This window comes from Podarcis erhardii (genome assembly GCF_964252035.2).
Source record: "Podarcis erhardii genome assembly, chromosome: 5".
NCBI lineage: Eukaryota > Metazoa > Chordata > Lepidosauria > Squamata > Lacertidae > Podarcis > Podarcis erhardii.
In genome coordinates, this window is record NC_138509.1 from 77,747,798 (window position 1) to 77,770,196 (window position 22,399).

Consider the following 22,399-nt stretch of genomic DNA (forward strand, 5'->3'; position numbering starts at 1 on the left):
CGAGAGTCTTCTGGCAGTTCCCTGATTGTGAGAAGTGAAGTTACAGGGAACCAGGCTGAGAGCCTTCTCGTGGTGGCGCCCTTCCTCTGAAAAGCCCTTCCATCAGATGTCAAAGAGATAGCCAATTATACGACATTCCGTAGACAACTGAAGGCAGCCCTGTATCGGGAAGCTTTTAAAGTTTGATGTATTGTATGTTCTTTATATTCTGTTGTAAGCCACCCAGAGTGGCTGGAGCAACCCAGTTAGATGGGTGGGGTACAAGAAATAACAACAACCACCACCTCCGGCAGGAATGGAGAAGCAGGACCAGTCCCTGTGTCCTCTGCACCTCTCCTAAATAGTTACAATAACACCTAAATTAGGCTTGTGCTCTGTGCAGCAGCAAAGCTGTACTGTACACAAGGGTAAGTAGTGCACCTGTATTTTCCTGGAAGAGTGAGATCAAATTTATTAGAGAGCTTTAAAAGCACTGTTCCCAAGATAAGCAGATTTATATTTATTTAGTTTTTCAATTCAGCGCATAGATCTTTATCTTTGTGTTCAGCACACGGGCATATTCCACAGCAAGAACAGCCTTAACAGTTTGAAGCCATTAACTTAATTCTGCACACCCTGGCTCTCTCTTGCATTTCTTGCTCTCCTTATTACCCAGTTAGGAGAAACCTAAGAGTGCCTTCTAGACTAAATATGACAGCTGCAACCCATAATTCATTTAAACAGCCTGCAGAACAGCTAGACCAATAGCATTTCCAACAGCTGTTTGCCTCCTGCTTGCTTTTTTATTTCTTTTTTCAGCAGATATGTTCAGAGACTATTTGTTTGCATTATTCACAAAAGTGTTGTAACTGCAGATATATATTTAAGCAATTTTTTCCCCACCAAATTGCCTATAGTGTTAGATGCTGATCTCCCATTTTAACTCTGATTTGTGTTCATTTTGGAGCTTATACGATAGATGGGACTGTGGGCTCCGGCTCTCTTCACGAATTTGAGCTGGACATGTGAGAACACATGTAGGCAGGGGTATGGGTGCCATATCAGGGTTCCTGGACACAAACAAGATTGTAAACATGGTCACCTAAATGGCCCAGATCCCCTTATTAAATGAGCAAATTCCATCCTTAGAAGAACATTTACCATGGCTGGTTTATCAGTATTCAAAATATTCATTCATTTTATTTCATTTCTGTCAGAGTCACCTGTGGTCCCAGCTCACAAGAGACCAAAGTCTAGTCCAGCTTATGTACAAAAGCTTTTATTGAAGAACATTCTTAGCTTTACATCCGAGCTCCGTGACTCTACGTCTGTTACGCTTAGACCGCTGAAGTCCCCTCTGAGTCAGTCCCGCCTCTACACCAGTTTAAGAGGCTTGTACTGGTCCACCTCTTTCTCTCTTTCCTTTTCCGCAGGGTCTTTCTGCCCCCCTGTGTTCTCTCCCTTCGGGACTCTCCAGAGGCTGAATCCTCTGCCGCCTCCTCCCCCCTCCTTCGGGCTTTGGGACCAGGCTCCTCCCCAGGACTCTCTTCATTTCCGCGCGCCTCCCATTTTGAACTTGGCGCGCGTACGTTGCTCCTGACCTTCCCTTCGACAGTTACACTGCCCTCGATACTACTTTCCTCCCCTTCCGGCAGGACGTTTTGCCCCGATCTCCTTCCCCTCTCTGCTCCCTGTTCTGCTCCTTCTGACACACTGGTCACTCCTCCCCCCTCACTCCGTTCCAGCGGAGCAGCCGGTCTCGCTCTCCAACTCCCACTGGGGGTTCCCCCTTCGTTTCCCTGCTCCTGACTGCTTCCCCCTCTAGCTCCCCTTGGCTTGACCAGAGGGGCTCCCTTTTGGGAGTCCTCCGATTCACTGGACGGACTCATGGACAATCTTGGGTCATTGTCATCCTCTTCCTCGTCACTCTGGAATCCTTCCCCCTCACTCTCTGTCTCCTCCCTCATCTGCGCCTCTCTCCCTGAACCCCTGACAATTTCTTTTTAGATTTATATACCACCCTTTGTGCTGGTCCCGGGGGGTTACCGTGCAGCGTGGTCCGAATCCAGTCCGAGGGTGTGGTATGGAGGCTGTCCGTCAAGGCTGAAGTGGGCTCCAAGGCAAGGGGTCGGGTGTGGTCAGGAACTCTGGCAGAAGAGCAGGACAGGGTGCCTATAGGAACAGGTTACCAACAATATTGCTCCCGCAACCTGGGACTGGGCTGGCTGGCTTTTATCTGCCCCGAGGCATAGGGCGGCCCCGGTCCACAGGTGACTTGCCTCTCCTGGCCTGGAGGCGAGCACTCCTCCTGCGAGAACTTAGTTCCCTCTGCCTCTCTGCCCTGAGCCTCTGCAGCTCAGGAGAGGCTGGAGGGTTACTGGACCCAGAGGCAACCTCACCTTCCCCTGATGGGGCTGAGAGTGGAGCACCTGCAAGCAATGGGTTCTCCATCACCTCCGGAGCCAGAGCATACTCAGTTGGTGTCTGCTCCTGAGGATCCGGCACAGGTGAGGGCCCTTCAGGCTCAAGCCCCAGCCCCGGCTCAGCTGGTCCTGGAAGAAGGGACTCCTGTGCAGGCTGGGATTCCTCAGGTTCAGCCTCTGAATCCGATTCCCAGGCCATCACACCCTTCTTCATAGGATCTCAGGACTATTGAAATAAATACAGGATATAAACAAGTTAATGAGTTTCCAAACATGGCTAACATTTACTGGAAAATCAGAACACCCTGGTGAATTTCCCAAATCTCATCCTTGTTAAGATCATTTGCCAGCAATTTGCCAGCAAACTCGCTATGGCATGGTGAAAGTGATGAAAACAACTTTGATGACATAATAATTTATAACATTAACTTGACTAAGATAAACTGAATCAAAGAACTAGATTTTCCATGTTCCTCCTTAATATTAGTATGCATTACTAGCTCAATCTCCTTAGCAATTCAAAATCAATAATCAGTTTTAAACACATGGTCTTTATGAATAGTCTTCAAAAAGAGCATAATAGAAGAAAAATTACCCCGCTAGATAAATTATCTCCTGAATTAATCGGGTCTATTAAGTTAGAAGAAAAACCTCACTGAAGGCTACATAGCTTGGCCTGTTAATGACCTTAATTATGCTATAATGGGGGATAGCTATTGTCACAGGATTATTTGTTTCACACAATGCCATTTCAGTCATTAAAAGTATTCTTCAAAGGAAAAACAAACCATTAACCAAATGTGGTTCTGAATTTAAATGTGTATTTACTCAAAGAATATCTTTGAAAGAAAGATGACTGAAATTAATACATGAACTCTGAACATACATTTCATCTGCTGTCCTCTTCAAACTAAAAGCATTCAACTGCATTTCCCTCAAAGTAAATTTGTACACATTTCATTTCTTTTTTCTATTATTTTTTATTTTAGTGTTTCTTTCCTTCTTTTTCAGTTGTGCCATATAATTTCTTAACTTATAAAGGCTGTGATCCAGAAATCCCCCTTCAGATATGCTCAAACAAGAATACCCCACAAGTACCCTGGGAAAAACTGGGACATCCCAATTTTTTTACCACGAAAGAACAGTGGCGATTTGGGTTGCTGTGATCTCTCACGTGATTTCATGGTGCTAATTCCACGCACCCCCCCCCCCCAAACAAAAGCACTTGAGGGTCAGGGGGACTGAGGCATGAAATTGCACGAGATCACAGCAACCCAATAGTCTTTGTGCTCAGGAAGATGGGAATTTGGATTCAAAGTATTGGAAGGTATGGACAAGCAGATACAGTACTTTGAAGCCTGGTGCTGGCCTCTCCCTTCATTCCACATAGAGAATACAAGTGGACTGGAAGTTAACTCTTATTCTACAGTGGTGAGAGGGTGGCAGTGTAGTTTAAGGGGTGCAGGGCAGAATGTGTGGCACATTCAACTCTGGCCTCCCTCCATAAGGGAATGGTAGGGTCTGCTCTGGCTTCCCTGCACAACACCTTCCAGTCCATTTGTAGTTTGGCCCTCATGTATTTACACTGCTCTACCAGAAGCCTTTTTACTTGGTATAGTGGAGGGGGGGGGGGTGAAATCCCCAAAAAGGATGTTACTTATTTTCTGTATGCCACAACAGCTGCGAGAATATTACAAGCGAAGAATTGGAAGAGACAAGATTTACCAACTATCGAAGAATGGCAGATGAAGATGATGAACTATATGGAACTTGCCGAACTGACTGGGAGACTCCGGGACCAGAGAGAAGAGACGGTGGAAGAAGATTGGAAGAAGTTTAAAGAATATTTGAAAAAAAATGTTAATATTTAAACCTTAGAATAGCTTTGAAAGTTGATATAGGCTGTAGGGTTAGAGGTTAGTGTATTTTAAAATACTATTATATGTAAGGAATAAAATTTTTTATGGTAAAAGTAAGTGTGATTTAAAAATGGTTTAAAATTATGATATATGTAAACTGCTAAAGATGAAGTAAAATGAAAATCAGATAGGGGGACTTGGGGAAGCTCACCTAACAATGTTTAGAAACAAATAAGGATAAGACAAGAATTTGTTTGTATTGTTTGTTTTTTCTGTTTGTGTTGTTTATTTGTGTTATAAAATGAATTTATTTACACTTCTCTGATTCTCTCACACCCCTAAACCATCATTAAACTTATCCTTAGTTAATAAACCATAGTTAAAGCTGAGACATCAGGCTGATGAGCACTTAAACTAGGCATGGGCAAACTCGGCCCTCCAGATTTAATTTAATTTAAACTACAACTCCCATTATCCCTGACCACTGGTCCTGTTAGCTAGGAATGATGGGAGTTGTAGTCCCAAAACATCTGGAGGGCCGAGTTTGCCTAGGCCTGACTTAAAACTTGGTTTATTACATCACAGAATGGTTAAAAGCATCAGTGAAGGCAGCCAAGCCTTGAAAGACGTTTGATTGTTATTATTTCTTTTGCCAGTCTTCACTTGCAACTCTGTAGGCATTTGATAACTGAAAGACATTGTTCCAGGCAACCTTGAGACCACTGGTTTCTAACTGCGACTGTTTTAGGATGTTTAAACTGTTCTGTAAAAAAATAAATATCGTTTATTATTGATGTGTTTGCCATCCTGGGATCCTTAAGGAGTTGTAGGAGGCAAATTCCATAAACAACAACAGTTTATAAAGCAACTAGAAACTTTGGCCAATGAGCAACCATTAAGGATGTTTAATAATCATAGTTAAAGCTGCTGGGCTGGCTTCACACATAATGCTAAGCCATGGTTAAATAAACCATAGTTTAATAAGCCATGGTTTAGTGATGTGAGAACTAAGCCACTGAATGTGTCAATTATGCGATGCAGTTTTGTGTTGACGCAGCTCCATGTACTCAGTCCTCTTGTCAGCAGTCTCAAAGCATCTGTTTAGGTTCTGGGCTACTAGGCACAGTGTTGTGAATGCTTTATGCATTTTTGCTTTCTGATAATGGACAATAAAAGCCATTATTGCTCTGTGAATGCATCTGCTATGCCTTCTGTACAAAGGAAGTGCTACAGTGTGCTCTAAGTACAAATACCAGGGCCATAGTATGCTCCACGGGGAAATCAAAATTATCTTTTTACCATTTCCTTGTCTCTTTATTCCAATAAGAAAGTTATGGAGCGCCTGCAGAGTGCTAGTTGATATGTGGCAGGAAATTTCCTGCCACTGTGCGAACAAAGATGTTTTTGTGTGCTTATGTGAAATCGAGCCCTAATGAGCTTTTCGGGGGGGGGGGGGGACACAGCTAAGCACTTTCAAGTCCCAATAATTTCAGTGGAAGAATTAAGCAAACATGGAAATCAATAGGACTTAAAGAGTGTTTAGCTTTGGCCGGCTCCTATATAATATTTCATCAGAACACAAGCTAAACACAAAAGGCAATGATCTGAAAATGTCTGGGACTCGAAAGCAAACTCATGTCCGTAAAGTGAAATGCATGATATGCCAACATGAAAAATATTCTGCCAGCATATAAAATTGAGGGATAGGATCTCTGTTGGTGACATTCACAGTGTAAAGTGATGGGAACTCGTGGATTCATGTTCAGTGCATTAATTCGTTTTGCGAGTTTTTCGTCTTACGAGGCATTCGTCTTGCGAGGTACCACTGTAATGTTATTGTTGTGACACGCAGGCACGGATCAGGACGTCCCTGCTTCAAAACTCAACTTTCCATTGATGTTATTAGGTGACTTTAAACTCATGTAACTTATTAGGTGGCATACTTTCCGTGTTAGAACACCCCCCCCATTTGCAATATGATACGGTGGTACCTCAGGTTAAGTACTTAATTCGTTCTGGAGATCTGTTCTTAACCTGAAACTGTTTTTAACCTGAAGCAGCACTTTAGCTAATGGGGCCTCCTGCTGCCGCCGCACTGCCGGAGCACGATTTCTGTTCTCATCCTGAAGCAAAGTTCTTAACCTGAAGCACTATTTCTGGGTTAGTTGAGTCTGTAACCTGAAGCGTATGTAACCTGAGGTACCACTGTATTGATAATGCTTCTCTACCTTACAGGGCTGTTGTGCAAACTGCAACAAGACAATGTATGTGAAGTCCTTTGTTCTTTCAATAAAGAATAACAATAATTTATTATTTGTAACTAGCCCATTTGACTAGGTTGCCACTCTGGGCAGAATCTAACGTATATAAATACATGATAAAACATTGAACCTTAAAAAGCTTCCCTATACAGGGCTGAATTCAGATGTCTTCCAAAGGTTACTCGTCTCTTTGACATCTGATGGGGAGGGGATTCCACAGTGTGGGCGCCACTACCGAGAAGGCTCAAAAACACTTGAGAACTATTCAGTTAGGTTCCCTGCTTTACAAGAGCCAGACCTTGTGTTCAGTGGCCGGGGCTCCCCAGTATCATCTGATGTCATCATGATGGCAAGTTATAACTTCAAAGGGGCTCAGCGTTGGCAATGAGCAGCAAGCCCTTTGATGGTGTGCCAACTGGCACTGATGTGCGCCTTCACAGGGGATCGCTGTGAGCCATGCTTTGCCCGACCGCAGGTACAGTTTGGATTCATTGGCTCCCAGTACATTTCCGAGCACAATTCAAAGTGTTGGTGCTCACCTTTAAAGCCCTAAACAGCCTCGGTCCTGTATACCTGAAGGAGCGTCTCCACCCCCATCGTTCTGCCCGGACATTGAGGTCCAGCTCCGAGGGCCTTCTGGTGGTTCCCTCACTGTGAGAAGTGAGGTTACAGGGAACCAGACAGAGGGCCTTCTCGGTAGTGGTGCCCACCCTGTGGAACACCCTCCCTTCAGATGTGAAGGAAATAAGCAGCTATCCTATCTTTAAAAGACATCTGAAGGCAGCCCTCTTTAAGGAAGCTTTTAATATTTAATGCTGTATTGTTTTTAACACTCGATTGTGAGCCGCCCAGAGTGGCTGGGGAAACTCAGCCAGATGGGCGGGGTATAAATAATAAATTATTATTATTATTATTATTATTATTATTATTATTATTATTAAAACCACGCCTGTAAATGAACATTTCCCTTCCGTAGACTAGCAAAGCGGATCATCACTGACAGCAAGACCTTTCACCGCCAGTAAGACCAATGGGGGCACCCTTGTGTGGTTGATCCCCAAAGGGCTTGCTGTCATCTGATTGTCAGCAAGTCCTGCTTGCTAAGGAACAATTGGGAGTCTACTTTAATCCTTTAATCCACTTTAATCTTCCCTGAATAATACCGGGCAGGGATGGGGACCTTGTGGCCCTCTTGGTATTGTTGAATTACAGCGCTCATTCTTCCTGATCAGAGCTGCACTCCATGAATGTCAGAGACGTTCCAAGTTCCCCTATCTTTGACACTTCAGAAGGGAAGGAGTTATGGCATCCACATATGGTATGGGATCGCTCACCCTGTCTGTTGACATGGGCAGGCATGGCAGGAGGTTCAGGGCTGCAGTGAGATTGGGGCTGTGCAGGCATGCTAGCAGGAGCAGAGCGGTTGCTCTGCCGGTGAACCCATACACAAGCGCCCCCACAACCTCAGGTTGCCTTGCCATGCTTCATCCTAGTAAGAGGCAGCTTCATGGGAGGGCTGTGACAGCACCACCCCACTGTGCCAGCCACTTCTGGGCACAGGAAGTTGACGTATTGTGATGACTCCCACTCCACCAGTGGAGTGTGGTCCTCTATGCAGGGTTAAAGAGGCGTGAACATGCAGGCGAAGGTGATGGAAAGTTGATGAAGGACCCTATGCAAGAGGCAGGACTTGTATTGCAAACACTGGCTGGTAGTGAAACTCCAGGGCTTTCAAATAGAGGACTCCAGTGAGATTCAGCATGGTCGAAATCTGGATGCTTCTGCATGTAAATAAAGCACATGCATAAGAAAGGGGCCCTAGAAGCATTCAGCAAAAGATGGTAGAATTGATGAGTTAGAATGTGGAAGTGCTTCTGCTCAGGCTGCCGGGGGGGGGGGCATCTATTGTGGGATGCTCTGTAAAAAAAAAAATAAAAGGTCTGCGCATGCAGGAGCTAACATCAAAGGCTGATCACTCACGCATACATTAGCCCATGCCACCCCAATGCTATATAGCACAGCTGTGTCCTGTTTTGACTATGCTGTTTGGTGAAGTCAGAGAGGATAGAAGGAGCACTGGCACAGAGAAGCTATGTGGAAGTGCAATAAATTAGGCTAATCAAATCTGCTGGAGAGATTTGACAACAAGTGTGATTAAGCAGGCAGGCAAGTCAAGACTGAGCTTGACACACAATCAAGGCAAGCTAAAGCATTGAGGTTTGCTAGATTTTACTCTGTTAACTGGGCTTTAAATAGGCTTAAATCCAGGTACTTGAGACGTAGCAAGGCGTGGTTAGCAAGTAACATTTGAGTAAGTTGCACTTCATCTTATGACTCAGTCGCAAAGTCATTCCCCACCCCTTATAGGCATTTCGAAAGCAGCAGCATACAGCTGTTGAATTCAAATATTGGTTTTGGTTTCCTTTTTAAAGAACAGGACCCGTCAGCACATGCTGTCTAAAGAAAAGTTTTTGGGAAAGTGAGCACCAGGAAGATTTCAGCAGGGCATTAGAAGGGATTATATTTCCATTATTTCACCAGTCGACTCAGAATGAATTTTGCAATACCGTCTATTCCAGTGGAACTGCCTGCACATCCTTCTCAGTCAAACGAGTTTCCGGAATCCTTGAATCATTAACCATGTGCTGAATATTATGTAAATGAGGCATGGCTATGTTGAACTACATTCTACTTCACTTGAACCTTTCAGCAGAGAGATCATGTTCCACTAAGAGCCTAGTAAGAGACAATACCCATTCTACAGAATGGTAAGTAGTAAGCAAAGGGGGAAAAGGCTGGATATCCTTCAGTTTATTATATAGAATTTTTTGCAGATTGTTTTGTATACCTTGTCAGTATGATTGAATATATGTAGACAAGTTCACAAAATTAGTAAAAGGGGACAGTCCCTGTCTTTGAATTTTATCCTGGATATTAAGAGCGCTATGTTGGTTTTTGCAGGCTACTTTATAAAACCTAAGTGATCAAAGTGATCTTGTTGCTTATATTGTTCTTAATAAGGAAATTGCTGAATATTTGCTGTATTGTTTTGTAATGGATATTAACATCGCTTGCAAACATCCATTACAAAAAAGAAAAAAGAAAAGTATCCTAGTTAAACCTTGTGCTTGTGGTAGCATTTCTATCTGTGTTGTGTACAGAAAAAAATAACCTAGGAGATAAACTGACTGCAAGACTACACACCCAATTCATTTTACAGTTGTACATCAATAGAAGGAATATTATCTGTGCACTGGACTTGTTTTCTGCATGGGGTGGATTTGTACTGGTGTTGCTCAAATATCACCTGGGAGACATCAGATCTAGCAATTTGGTGATGCACGAATAACCTCTTGACTGACATTGCAAGGATCTCCTCCAACACAGACCAGTCATAGAAGCCTGTCTACAGCTAGGTGCAGTTTATTCACAGGTACAGGCACAGGACAAAAGCCCTTGACTGGGGCAGGTGTGTGTGTGTGTCTGTAATACATATGCAGTTCTTTAAATTACACATTTCTTTCTAGTCATTCTTTGGATGTACAGGTGACTTTCAACTTACACTGGGGTTACATTCCAGGGATAGAGCCTAAAACCAAAATTGTATACAGTCAAAACACATCAGGTGCAATGACGGGTGGGATTGCCAATTTCCCCCCTCCCTTTCCCCCCTCTTTTAAATTATTATTATTATTATTATTATTATTATTATTATTATTATTATTATTATTAATTTATTATTATTTTCCAAGAGCATAAAGCCAAATGTGTACAAGTTAAATGCAAGTAAGTTGCGAGATACCTGTCTAAGAAACCAATTTTCAGAAGACATCTTGTTTTAAAACATATTTTAAATGAGGATCAGTAGAACTTGTTTCTGCAAGTTCTTATTTTATTATCTTTGTTTGGCCCACGGTTTGTTCAAATTCACTTACTGCAGATATTTTAGGCTCTGAAAAAGCAAACTTCTCAATGTGCAGATATTGAGTTGGATTCAGAGTAAGCTAGCTGCACAAGTTCCCACTGAAACCAGTGTGCAAATTTAATATCCAGCATTAGTCATAGTAAACTCACTGAATCAATGAATGTGTCTGTTTATTTCAGTGGTTCTACTCTGAGTCTGATTAACGTTGGATACAACATATTGAGTTTTAAATTGTATTTCAGTCTTTGAGTTAATTTCTTTGGGGTTTTTTTTTTAGTTTGCAGCAATTTCTTGTTCTGCAGCAATTTGCATTTTCTTAAAAAAAAAGTCCTGTGAAAATCCATCCACATTTTTGTGTGTTTTTTTTCTTTTTAGTTTTGTATGCAGTTTTGACTAATTTTTGCAAGCAATTTTCCCATACACATTGCATTTTGAATTTTATATTCACAAATACATGATTTTTTTGAACAAGTTCCCCTAATAAATGGGTTTTTGTAAACATCATTCAGGTGCAGCACCGCAGCACAAAATTTGAATGCGTGTGAATTTTTGAAGGATTGCTGTATTTTGGGTTTCATGTTGTTTTCGAAAGTTGTTTTTGATTTGCCTTTAAACGTAAACTGAATTGGAAACCCCCCACCCCTGAATTTCCATCTCTCCATCCCCTGCCCCCGCTGCTTGTAATGGGAAGAAAACTCTAACGGTCACCATGAGAGTGTTCTTCTCATTGGAAATAGTAGGCATGGAGAGGTCAAAGGGTTAAAGCCCCCTCCCGCTATATGGACCTAATTTGGCTCACTGCCTTCCTGTACCAGCCATTTTTTTAACAAAATCATATATGCAATGTCAAACTAAATGACAGATGGCACATAAAATTTGGCCTTAGGACAGAACAGAGGAGGGTTTTTTCCAGACTAAGTTAGATTTGGCCAAACTTTTTTCAAAGAGGGCCAGATTTGATGAAGTGAACATGTGTGAGGGCCAACCAAAGTTGTTGAAATTTTTTTTTTTTTACATTTTCACCCCAATAGTTCTTGAGCTTTTTTTAGGATTTTACCCCAGGACATATACTGCCACGGGGGCCGGATTAAATCGGCCAGGAGGCCGGATTAGACCCCTAAAACGGACTTTGGACGTGCCTGGATTAGGTCATGCTTGATACAAACAAAACAACCCCCCTCCAAGGATCTCCTCAAAGCTATAGGGTTTCTGACAAGCAAGGAAATCAAGGTCACAGTTTCCTGGTTCGGAATATAAAACTGGATCATTTCTCATGTATGTCTTCAATCTGAAGCAGGCACAAGGGCAGCAACTCAGATCAGGGACAGACTTTGGTACTCCTTCATAGGATGACATCCTGTGCGATCCCAAATTTGGTGGCACCAAATGGATCTTCTTAATTATGGTTCTTCTCTGTTTTGTGGCCCTCAGCATGACGCCCCGTGTGAGGGGACCACCCTAAATCTAGTGCATCTCAGATAGTGAGTGAAGCTAGAGAGAAACTTCCTCAGCCTCCCAGCCTGCCCCTCCCTTCCACCTTCTGGTCTGGTGACAGTGGTAGCAGAAGCAGTAAAAGCAGGACAATCTTACTGGAGGTCTCCTCTCTCCTTGGTGCCTGCTGAATGACTGCTATGGCAGTATTTCAGATCCCAGAGACTCTTAAGAAAAAAGCATAGACAACTCAAGATCACTAAGAAAGTTATCTCCCACCCACCCCTTTAAAAACAGCCTCTCTCTCTCCTGTTGAAACACACACCAAAGAAAATACAAAGATAATCATATTCAAGTTCATTGTCCCCACCTTATCGAGGCGGCAGTGCCTCGTTTTTCGAAGAGTTTTGCAATGAAATTTGTTTTATGCAAGAAGAGGGACTGCATAAACTTGAAGTGTTTATCTAACATTTGGCATGACTGAAAGTGCAGGAATATGACAAGGCAATAATCACATTGACTGTGTAAGCTAAATAATAAGTAAATGCCTTTTAAAAAATAAAAATAAAAATTGACATTTGTTTTACATTTCCAGGATGGAGGTGACATCAGAGAATGCTGGGATAGAGAGAAATCCCTGGAAAGATATTACCTGTCCACCATGTACACGTTGGAGTTCATATTTGGCATCATTGGCAACAGCATTGTTGTTTTTGGGTACATTTTCTGCCTCAAAACCTGGAGAAGCGGCAACATCTACCTGTTCAACTTGTCGCTGTCGGATTTTTCATTCCTTTGCACACTCCCGTTGCTGGTGTCAAGTTACTCTCAAGGGAATTGGTCCTATGGGAAAGACTGGTGTCAAGCCAACAGGTTTCTGCTGCACGTCAACTTATATACAAGCATCCTCTTCCTGACCGTTATCAGCATGGACAGATACCTGCTCATGAAGTATCCCTTCAGAAACCACTTTCTGCAGAAGAAAAGCACGGCTATTGTTTTATCGATTGCCATATGGGTCATGGTCACATTGGAACTGACGCCCATGTTCACTTTCCTCAACGACCAGAAAAATAATAGTAATGGTAGCCTCTGCGTGGATTATGCAAGCTCAGGAGTTGCAAAAGACAGCCTAATCTATAGTATGATATTGACAGTGACTGGCTTCATAATCCCATTGTGCGCCATGTGCTATTTTTACAGGAAAACACATGCCTTCATCAAAAGCCGCAGCGCAGAGCTCACTGCTGCCCTGACTCTAGAGAAACCTCTCACCTTGATCGTCATGGCTGTGGCCATCTTTTCCCTGCTCTTTATTCCCTATCACATCATGCGCAATGTTAGGATCGCCTCCCGGATGCAGTCCTGGAAGCGTCCCTCGTGCGGCAAGGACCTTATCAGTATGATTTATACTGTTACAAGGCCCATTGCCTTTTTGAACAGTGTAATTAACCCCATCTTTTACTTCTTAATGGGGGATCACTTTAGGGAGATGCTGGTGAGTAACGCAAGGTATCTCTTTAAAAGGGTCACGCCTTGGTACAAATGATGCTAAATGCACTTCTTGGACTGATGGGAACTGCGTGGAAAGCTGGAGAGCTTTGGCTCGTTGGTGCACAACATTTGATGATTGCTTGGGATTCGGATGCTATGCAATGGTCTATTTCCCTTAAAGCGCTTGGACTCAAAGTGCCTGTGCAAAGCCACACTCAGATTAAACTGAGAAGACTAATGAAGCTCCACACCCCTGCCTGGATAGCTCAGTTGGTTAGAGCATGGTGATGATAACACCAAGGTTGCAGGTTCAGTCCCCATATGGGGCAGCTGCATATCCCTACATCACAGGCAGTTGGACTTGATATCCTCAGGGACCCTTCCAACTCTACAATTCTATGATTCTATGACATCACACAGCCAAGCTAGCCCGGCTCCTGACATCTCCACTAGGAGTGTGGCTATCTGGATACAGGTGGATCTGGAAAGTGCCTAGAAACTTCAATTGATGCAGGATGAAGCTGCCAGGCGTTGACTGGTTTCGATGTTTAAAGCTTTATATAGGGCAAGACCTGGATAACAAAACAACCTGGCATCTTATAAGACTGTGGTCTCTAATGCAACCTGACCATCAACTGAGATCCCAACAGACCTTTGGGAGGTTAGGCAAGTGGGTTCTGTCGAGCCGAATTTTCAGTGGTAGCCACCGCAACTACGAAGCTCTGTGTAAATGTTTGCCTTATGTCATCATTGCTATCTTTTAGATGCCAGGCCAATTCCATCTTCCCATGTGTAAATGGTATTCAGAGTCAGCTCCCTTTGTTTGTATATATCGCTGGTATTTTATATGAGCTGTTTTTATATATCTTGCAGCTGCTACCCACATGTTCAATGAACACATATGGGGTGGGGTGGTTGTGTGGCATCTTTGCAGATGTGCCCTTCTTCACCCTGTACTTGAATGCTTGAGAGTGTGGCCTGCATGTATTGAATGGGCTATTTTATTTATTGATTTTGTATGCTGCCTTGGGGGCTTTTAAGTGTAGAGATTTCTTAAATAAACACTGTTGAGAACTAGCTTGCTTCTACTTCTGCCCGGACACTGAGGTCCAGCACCGAGGGCCTTCTGGCGGTTCCTTCGCTGCGAGAAGCCAAGTTACAGGGAACCAGGCAGAGGGCCTTCTCGGTAGTGGCACCCACCCTGTGGAAAGCCCTCCCACCAGATGTCAAAGAGAACAACAACTACCAGACTTTTAGAAGACATCTGAAGGCAGCCCTGTTTAGGGAAGCTTTTAATGTTTCATAGGTTATTGTATTTTAGTGTTTTGTTGGAAGCCACCCAGAGTGGCTGGGGAAACCCAGCCAGATGGGCGGGGTATAAATAATAATAATAATAATAATAATAATAATAATAATAATAATAATAATAATTACTCCCTAATACATGAACCTGGCATCTTTGCCCCCCCAATGCCTTCTACCAGGCCCCATCTGAGTCTTGAAAGCTGAGGCTTCATCTTCTGTATCATCCAGACCTTCAATATCCTATGTAGCAATAACCAGTTTCAAGTAAAATTGAATTAAAGCACCATGGGAGAGAGAAATTAAAAACCAGAAGACAAAACTCATCCATACATCCAGTCTGTCAGCTACCCTTGGCCTGTGAAGTTTAGGTTATACTGTAGGAGTAAGGAAGCTTTTTCATCCTGCGGGCCACATTCCCACCAGGACAATCTTCTGGTGGCCACAGGCCAGTGGTGGGTGGGCCAGTGGCAAAAGTGAGTAACAAATTCAAATTTTACCTTTGTTGGCTGGATGCAGAGGGATGCTGGGAGGAACCAGCTAAGAAACCCCCAAGGGAAGAACGCTCAGAGCCAGGTGGTGGGACGATGATGAGTGGGAAGAGGGAGAAGACAAGGAGGAGGAGGTGTTGGAAGCTGAAGAGGTATCAGGGTTTAGTGAGCAGGGGGAGTCCATGGCAGAGAGAAGTCTGGAATCAGAAGTGAAAGCAGAAGAGGAGGAGGCCAAGAGGCAGAGATGAGTCAACCTAGTGAAGAAACACAGGTGCCTCCAGCTGCTGCTGGGACAAACCAGGACCAGGAGAGGAATGAAGCAGGAGGAGTAAAGGCAGACATGCCGGCGTAGTCTCAGATTGCTTGGGAAAGATCTGAAGAGGAGATTTAGGCAGCTGTGGGAAGGCCTTCAGTATCCGCAAAGGCCACATAGGGAAAAGACCTACCGAAGAAGAGTGAGTTGCTGTGCTAATTAGGCATGGCACTCCTAAGCAGATCCTGTTTCTTTGAATAGAGTTAACTTCACTTACTCCATGTGTGTAGTGATTATGTTGCCTAGTTGGTTGTCACACTAGTTTCTGGATCAGGCATTCACTGGGATACATCATTATATTTATTATTGTATTAAAGCATTTGTGTCTATTGTTTTATTTTATGTGGTTTGCACAGTTATCTCTTTACAATATTCCAGCAGCAGGATGTTTCAATTTTTAATCTTCACCCAACTTATTATTTTTGTCGGCCAATTATCTTTGCTATTCCAGACATCAATAGGGAATTGGCCAAGATATTTGCCACATGATCATCAGTGTATTTCCCACATCCCATCATAGGGGAAGATTGTGGCTCAGTGATAAAGCCTTTGATTTGCCTGTCAAAGGATCCAGGCAGGACTGGGAGAGGTGTCTGAAATCCTGAAGAGATACTGCAAGTCAGTGTGGGGAAAACTGTAGCAGAGGAACCAATGGCCCAACTCAGTATGTTGTTGTTTAGTCGTTTAGTCGTGTCCGATCTTTGTGACCCCATGGGCCAGAGCACGCCAGGCACTCCTGTCTTCCACTGCCTCTTGCAGTTTGGTCAAACTCATGCTGGTAGCTTCGAGAACACTGTTCAACCATCTTGTCCTCTGTCGTCCCCTTCTCCTTGTGCCCTCCATCTTTCCCAACATCAGGGTCTTTTCCAGGGAGTCTTCTCTTCTCATGAGGTGGCCAAAGTATTGCAGCCTCAGCTTCAGGATCTGTCCTTCCAGCGAGCACTCAGGGCTGATTTCCTTAAGAATGGATAGGTTTGATCTTCTTGCAGGCCATGGGACTCTCAAGAGTCCCAACTTAGTATAAGGCAGCTTTTTATGTTTCTGCACAATGTCCTCAACTTGGGGGGGGGGAGGGTGTTAGAGTGGATTTGAAGAAAGTGTGGTGGTTTCCAAGTAAAAGAAAAAAGGAACTTGGATGATTAAGCCACTCCCAGTAAAGTTTGCCTGGAAGTGAATGGGTGGTGTTGCCACCACAACATTTTCTGTTTGGTGTACATATCACAATAAGACCACTTACTATTTTCTAAAGAAGGAAGCAGAAGGCAACAGATGGTAAGATGGCCTAGGAGATCTTGGCAAGCAATAATGTTGTGGTAGTCACCAGGCAGCCCCTGAGAATTAACAACCTACTGAAATCAAATAATGAGCTAAAAGTAAAGCTTGAAAGTTCCTAAAGAGTCAGAGCAATGAATAAATGAAAGACACAAGTCCTGAACAGAGAAAAATAAACTGTTGTGCTTTCGGCACGGAAGCAAACTTGGGAGGTCCACCTGTAGCTAAGCCGCCATCTTTAAGAGGCAATGTCATAGGGCAGCATCCATGCTTAATTTTTGTCAGAGTTCATACACAATGTACCAGAGTCCTGAGAGTGCCTCCCTTCATATCAGCAGCTTGGCAGAAAATATACAGAATATAATTTTCTTTCCTAAATCAGTCTGCAGTGGGGTTAAAATATAGGCACTTCTAGATCACAGGAGGGAGGTTTATACTCTAGCACCTCTCCCATTACTAATTAAGTAATTCACCAGTGCTATTTTTCCTAGGAAAAGAGGTGCTGGAACTCACCATGAACACCTCCCTCATTCTCTTAGAATGGTAATGGCACCCACCCATTATGTGCCAGAACTGAGTTCCAGCGAGTTCCAGTTGGGGGGGGCCCTAATTTCTTGAGTCTTTAATTCTCTTCCTGCTTCAATGAAGAGTCTTTTTTTAGTCAAAAGAATTTCACTTTTGCCAGACTTCTCATATACGCTGTTGTTAAATTTATGAAATCCTTTCTGTACTTAATTCAAGTCATGCTCCTCTACGTTAATTCTGGGGGGGAAATAAAAGTTGTTGTTCTGGGCTCTTTCATCTGCAAAGATTAGAAACTTAACAGCGTGAATCCTTGTACAAATACGTTGACGTGAATATTTGAGGCTTCTGTTTTTCAGAACGCTTGCAGCTATCTTTGAAAGCAAACAAAGACAATTTACATGATGGGAATGGGCAGAAATAAGGCCGACAAATGTCTGCACTCTTCCTTCCTTTCTGGACAACTACATTGGCTTGTGCCAGAATTAGGAACCTGGTTCAGTTTTATTGTTGTTATCTTTTTTTCTTTTTTTCTTTGGATGATGCAGTAAAAAGTAGAGTGAAATGACTTATAGATCCATCACAGGTTTCACCTGTAAATCAGCAGGTTATGAAACTGTCTGAACTCGGTTACTGGGGTGCTGGGAAGATGAATTCAGATATAAAATGAATATGTTGAGCAAAGAAGAGAGGAGAGTTGAAGTAAAGGCAAGACTTAACGGTATTTATGCCAATTCAGGGTTTCAAAGCTCAGACCTGCAGAATCTGTGTTCGGTGCGTAGTCTAAACCAGGGTAGGGGCCTTCTGGCAGTGGGGTCCAAATGTGGCCCTCAGACCTCTCTGCCTGGCAGTATAACTCTCTCAAGGCTACAGACGTCATTGGTCCTGCTTTGCACGTCAAATATCTTTGCTTGGCTGGAATGTGTTGTTGAACTCTGGTAATATCCCTTGCTTGCCTGGATACAGAATAGAGTGGTGTGTGTGTGTGTGAACATAAACTAGTTACTCTACAAAGGTAAGATTTGCACCAATTGCCCCTCCCACTTTTGCCTCTGGCCCCACCCACCATGGTATATGGTCCTTAGAAGGTTGTTCAGAAGGGAATGCCATCCGTGGGCTGAAAAGGTTTTGCCATCACTGTTCTGAACCCTGGAATATATGAAGTAAAAGTGAAAATGGCCTGAAGATGTAGGAAGTCCCCTTAATTCACTACCGAGTAACCACAGGACATTCTTACATTTCCAAAAAGGGCAAAAGGATATGATTCACAATTAAGCCAGTTTTGAAATAGAGGCGAGCTTTTAAATCAGCCCCCCCTGATCTTGGTGGTCTCCAACCCTCAAATTATGTCATTTTCAAAACTCAAACTCCAAAAAGACCTAAGTATGCGACAGTGCTGGCTTTCAGCCAGTAACTTGCAGTTTGCAATTAACACTGAAAAAAGGGGAAACCCTTTGAATCCACAAAATAGAAGATAAGGCAAATATGCTCATTGTCTATATGTAACAGCTAGTACTAGCTGAGTAAACTGCAATGCTTAATGTTTCAAAACAACAACAAGAACAATTTCAAACTAGTAAGACTAAAGACAAACTTCAGTGCTCAAAACAAAGAAGCCTCTCTCACCACCATCTTGTCTCTGCCTCTATTGGCTCCCCAGATTGTGGCAAATTAATTCAGATTTGTTGTTTGTTAATGGATATTCAACTTAGAACCTTTTGTGGGTTTTCCGTCCACAACCATTTGACTTTGAACTATAAATTTGATGAGCAAGCAGTGTGATTCCTGACACCACACTTTGGCAAAGAAACAGAGATGATATTTCTTCCAAATCCTGGAACCTGGGCCTTGTCTCTCCCCATTTCCTGACTTGCATGAAATTAAATTGTTCAATAGCCACATGGAAACGTATCTCAATTGAGCAAATCTGTCTTGGTGATGTGCTTGTTTATCTTCAGTGCCAAGGATTCCCTAGTGTGGGGAAAATAAATAAATCTGCCAGCTTGCAGCCGTTCTTCTGAGAAACCAGCTTATATAACATTTAGGTCTCATGACGAGGTGAAGGAAAACCAGTTTGCTCACACAGAAAGTATATCACACTAGAGAGATTCTTTCTAAAGATCACCATCATTAACTTGGAATTACCTTTTACTTCAGAGTTCTGTTTATCTTGCACAATTTTAACATCCTATTTCTGACAGAAAACTTGAAACACAACATGATATAATGTAACAAAACACTTGTTTTTCAGCCAGCCAAAAATCCTGAGGATTCAGAGACTCTTTGCTACTGAATCAACCTGTAAATGATACTAATAACTTGGCTATATCTTGTCCAATGTAGTGTCCGACATAAGAACTTGCATGGAATAAGGTCTCTTTATGGAGTTGTGTTAAAGTTACTCTTTACATGGTGTTACTTAAGTTTTGTTGTTGTTTAGTCGTTTAGTCATGTCTGACTCTTTGTGACCCCATGGACCAGAGCTCGTCAGGCACTCCTGTCTTCCACTGCCTCCCGTAGTTTGAGTTACAGATAGGAGTTACAGATGTTGGTCTGCCATAGTCAAAACAAAATAAAAAAATTCCTTCTAGTAGCACCTTAAAGACCGACTAAGTTGTTCTAGGTATGAGCTTTCGTGTGCATGCACACTTCTTCAGACTTCTGCAGTGTATCTGAAGAAGTGTATCTGAAGAAGTGTGCATGCACACGAAAGCTCATACCTAGAACAACTTAGTTGGTCTTTAAGGTGCTACTAGAAGGATTTTTTTTATCCCGTAGTTTGGTCAAACTCATGCTGGTAGTTTCAAAAATACTGTCCAACCATCTCGTCCTCTGTCGTCCCCTTCTCTTGTGCCCTCAATCTTTCCCAACATCGGGGTCTTTTCTGGGGAGTCTTCTCTTCTCATGAGGTGGCCAAAGTATTGGAGCCTCAACTTCAGGACCTGTCCTTCCAGTGAGCACTCAGGGCTGATTTCCTTAAGAATGGATAGGTTTGATCTTCTTGCAGTCCATGGTACTCTCAAGAGTCTCCTCCAGCACCATAATTCAAAAGCATCAATTATTCGGCAACCAGCCTTCTTTATGGTCCAGCTCTCACTTCCATACATCACTACTGGGAAAACCATAGCTTTAACTATACGGACCTTTGTTGGCAAGGTGGTGTCTCTGCTTTTTAAGATGCTGTCTAGGTTTGTCATTGCTTACTTAAACTTTAAGTTTGTTCAACTACATCTGGCAACCATTTTCTCTCTTTTACCTTTGCCCTTCCTAACCATCCTAACCATGGTCAACAATTCTAACCATGGCTAAATTCACACCATACATTTAAAGCACTTCGCTATCACTTTAACCAGTCTGCCAAGAGATCCTGGGAGCTGTAGTTTGCTAAGGGTGCTGAGAGGGTTAGGAGACCCCTATTTCCCTCACAGAGTTACAATTTCCCAGTTCCCTGGGAAGAAGGATTGATTGTGAAACTACTCTAGGAATTGCAACGCTGTAGGGACAGGAGGGGAAGTGGGGGTAAAATGGAACTCAAGCACCAACTTCTTAAACATTTGTTCCTATAATGGCCAGCTGGTGCTTTTCCAGGGTAGAAAGTGCCTGAAGGAACTGGACTTTGGACAAAGGTGATGGAATGAGCCCTTACTTCCTATCTCTCTCACTGAGGCAGTCTGATAGAACGGCTTCCCCCAAGTGGCATCTGGGGGCAAAGGAGGCCTGATGGAATTGGCCTGTCACAGCAGAGCTGATGGAGTGTGTTCCATTTCCCATCTTTCCCACTGGAGGAATGGCTGTCCCTAGGTGACAATTGAGGGAGAAGAGGCCTGATGGAGCTGCCTGGGCATCTTTCAAAGTGGTGTACATAAAAACAAACCACGCAGAGAATAAAACAATAAAAAAATCATCATAAAAACAAATGGAAACTCAAACACAAACTTAAATTGCCTGCTGAAATAAGAAAGTGTGCCATGCACTTCAAGTTCAGCAGGGAGGGTGCTTGTCTCATCTCAGTCAGGAAACAGTTCCACAGGCCTGGGTCCATATCACTGAATGCACATCAGTCTAGTAGTTATGAGCCATGCATGTGAGCCATGGAGGATGACCAATAGAGATTTCCCCAGAGATGTATTTAAGTGATAGGGCAGGGATATAGGGAATCAGGTAACCAAGTTGTTAAGGGCCTTGTAAATTAATGCAATAACATTGAATCATAGAATCATAGAGTTGGAAGAGACCACAAGGGCCATCGAGTCCAACCCCCTGCCAAGCAGGAAACACCATCAGAGCACTCCTGACATATGGTTGTCAAGCCTCTGCTTAAAGACCTCCAAAGAAGGAGACTCCACCACACTCCCTGGCAGCAAATTCCACTGTCGAACAGCTCTTACTGTCAGAAAGTTCTTCCTAATGTTTAGGTGGAATCTTCTTTCTTGTAGTTTGGATCCATTGCTCCGTGTCCGCTTCTCTGGAGCAGCAGAAAACAACCTTTCTCCCTAAGCTTCTTTACAAGAATATAATGGGGCACCTTGTCAAATGCCTTGCTGAAATCAAGGTAGGCTACATCCACTGCGTTCCCTTCATCTACCAGGCTTGTAATTCTGTCAAAAAATGAGATCAGGTTAGTCTGACATGACTTATTTTTCAGAAATCCATGCTGACTATTGGTGATCACAGTATTCCTTTCTAGGTGCTCACAGACTGTTTGCTTAATGATCTGCTCCAGAATCTTCCCTGGTATTGATGTCAAACTGACTGGGCGGTAATTATTTGGGTCCTCTCTTTTCCCCTTTTTGAAAATAGGGACAACATTTGCCCTCCTCCAGTCTGCCGGGACTTCGCCTGTTCTCCAGGAATTCTCAAAGATGACTGCCAGTGGTTCTGAGATCACACCTGCCAGTTCTTTTAATACTCTTGGATGCAGTTCATCTGGCCCTGGAGACTTGAATACATCTAAACTAGCCAAGTATTCTTGTACTATCTCCTTAGTTATTCTGGGCTGTGTTTCCTCTGCTGAATCATTTGCTCCAAATTCTTCACGTCGGGCATTGTTTTCTTTATCAGAGAAGACTGAGGCAAAGAAGGCATTGAGGAGTTCAGCCCTTTCTGTGTCCCCTGTTTGCATTTCAC

At 43.2% G+C, this 22,399-nt stretch overlaps 1 protein-coding gene across 2 annotated transcripts; it reads left to right on the forward strand.

Annotated features, from left to right (window-relative positions):
- The first annotated feature begins 8,803 nt into the window (after positions 1-8,803).
- SUCNR1 (succinate receptor 1) lies at positions 8,804-14,450 on the forward strand. Of its 2 annotated transcripts, none has more exons than XM_081862794.1 (2): positions 8,804-9,290; positions 12,474-14,450. In XM_081862794.1, exons 1-2 carry the CDS (start codon positions 9,288-9,290, stop codon positions 13,425-13,427), a joined length of 957 nt encoding a protein of 318 aa, XP_081718920.1. In that variant the 5' UTR covers positions 8,804-9,287; the 3' UTR covers positions 13,428-14,450. The 2 variants fall into 2 exon arrangements, with proteins under 2 accessions (XP_081718920.1, XP_081718921.1); XM_081862795.1 differs by lacking the exon at positions 8,804-9,290 and adding an exon at positions 9,710-9,955.
- The last annotated feature ends 7,949 nt before the right edge of the window (positions 14,451-22,399 follow it).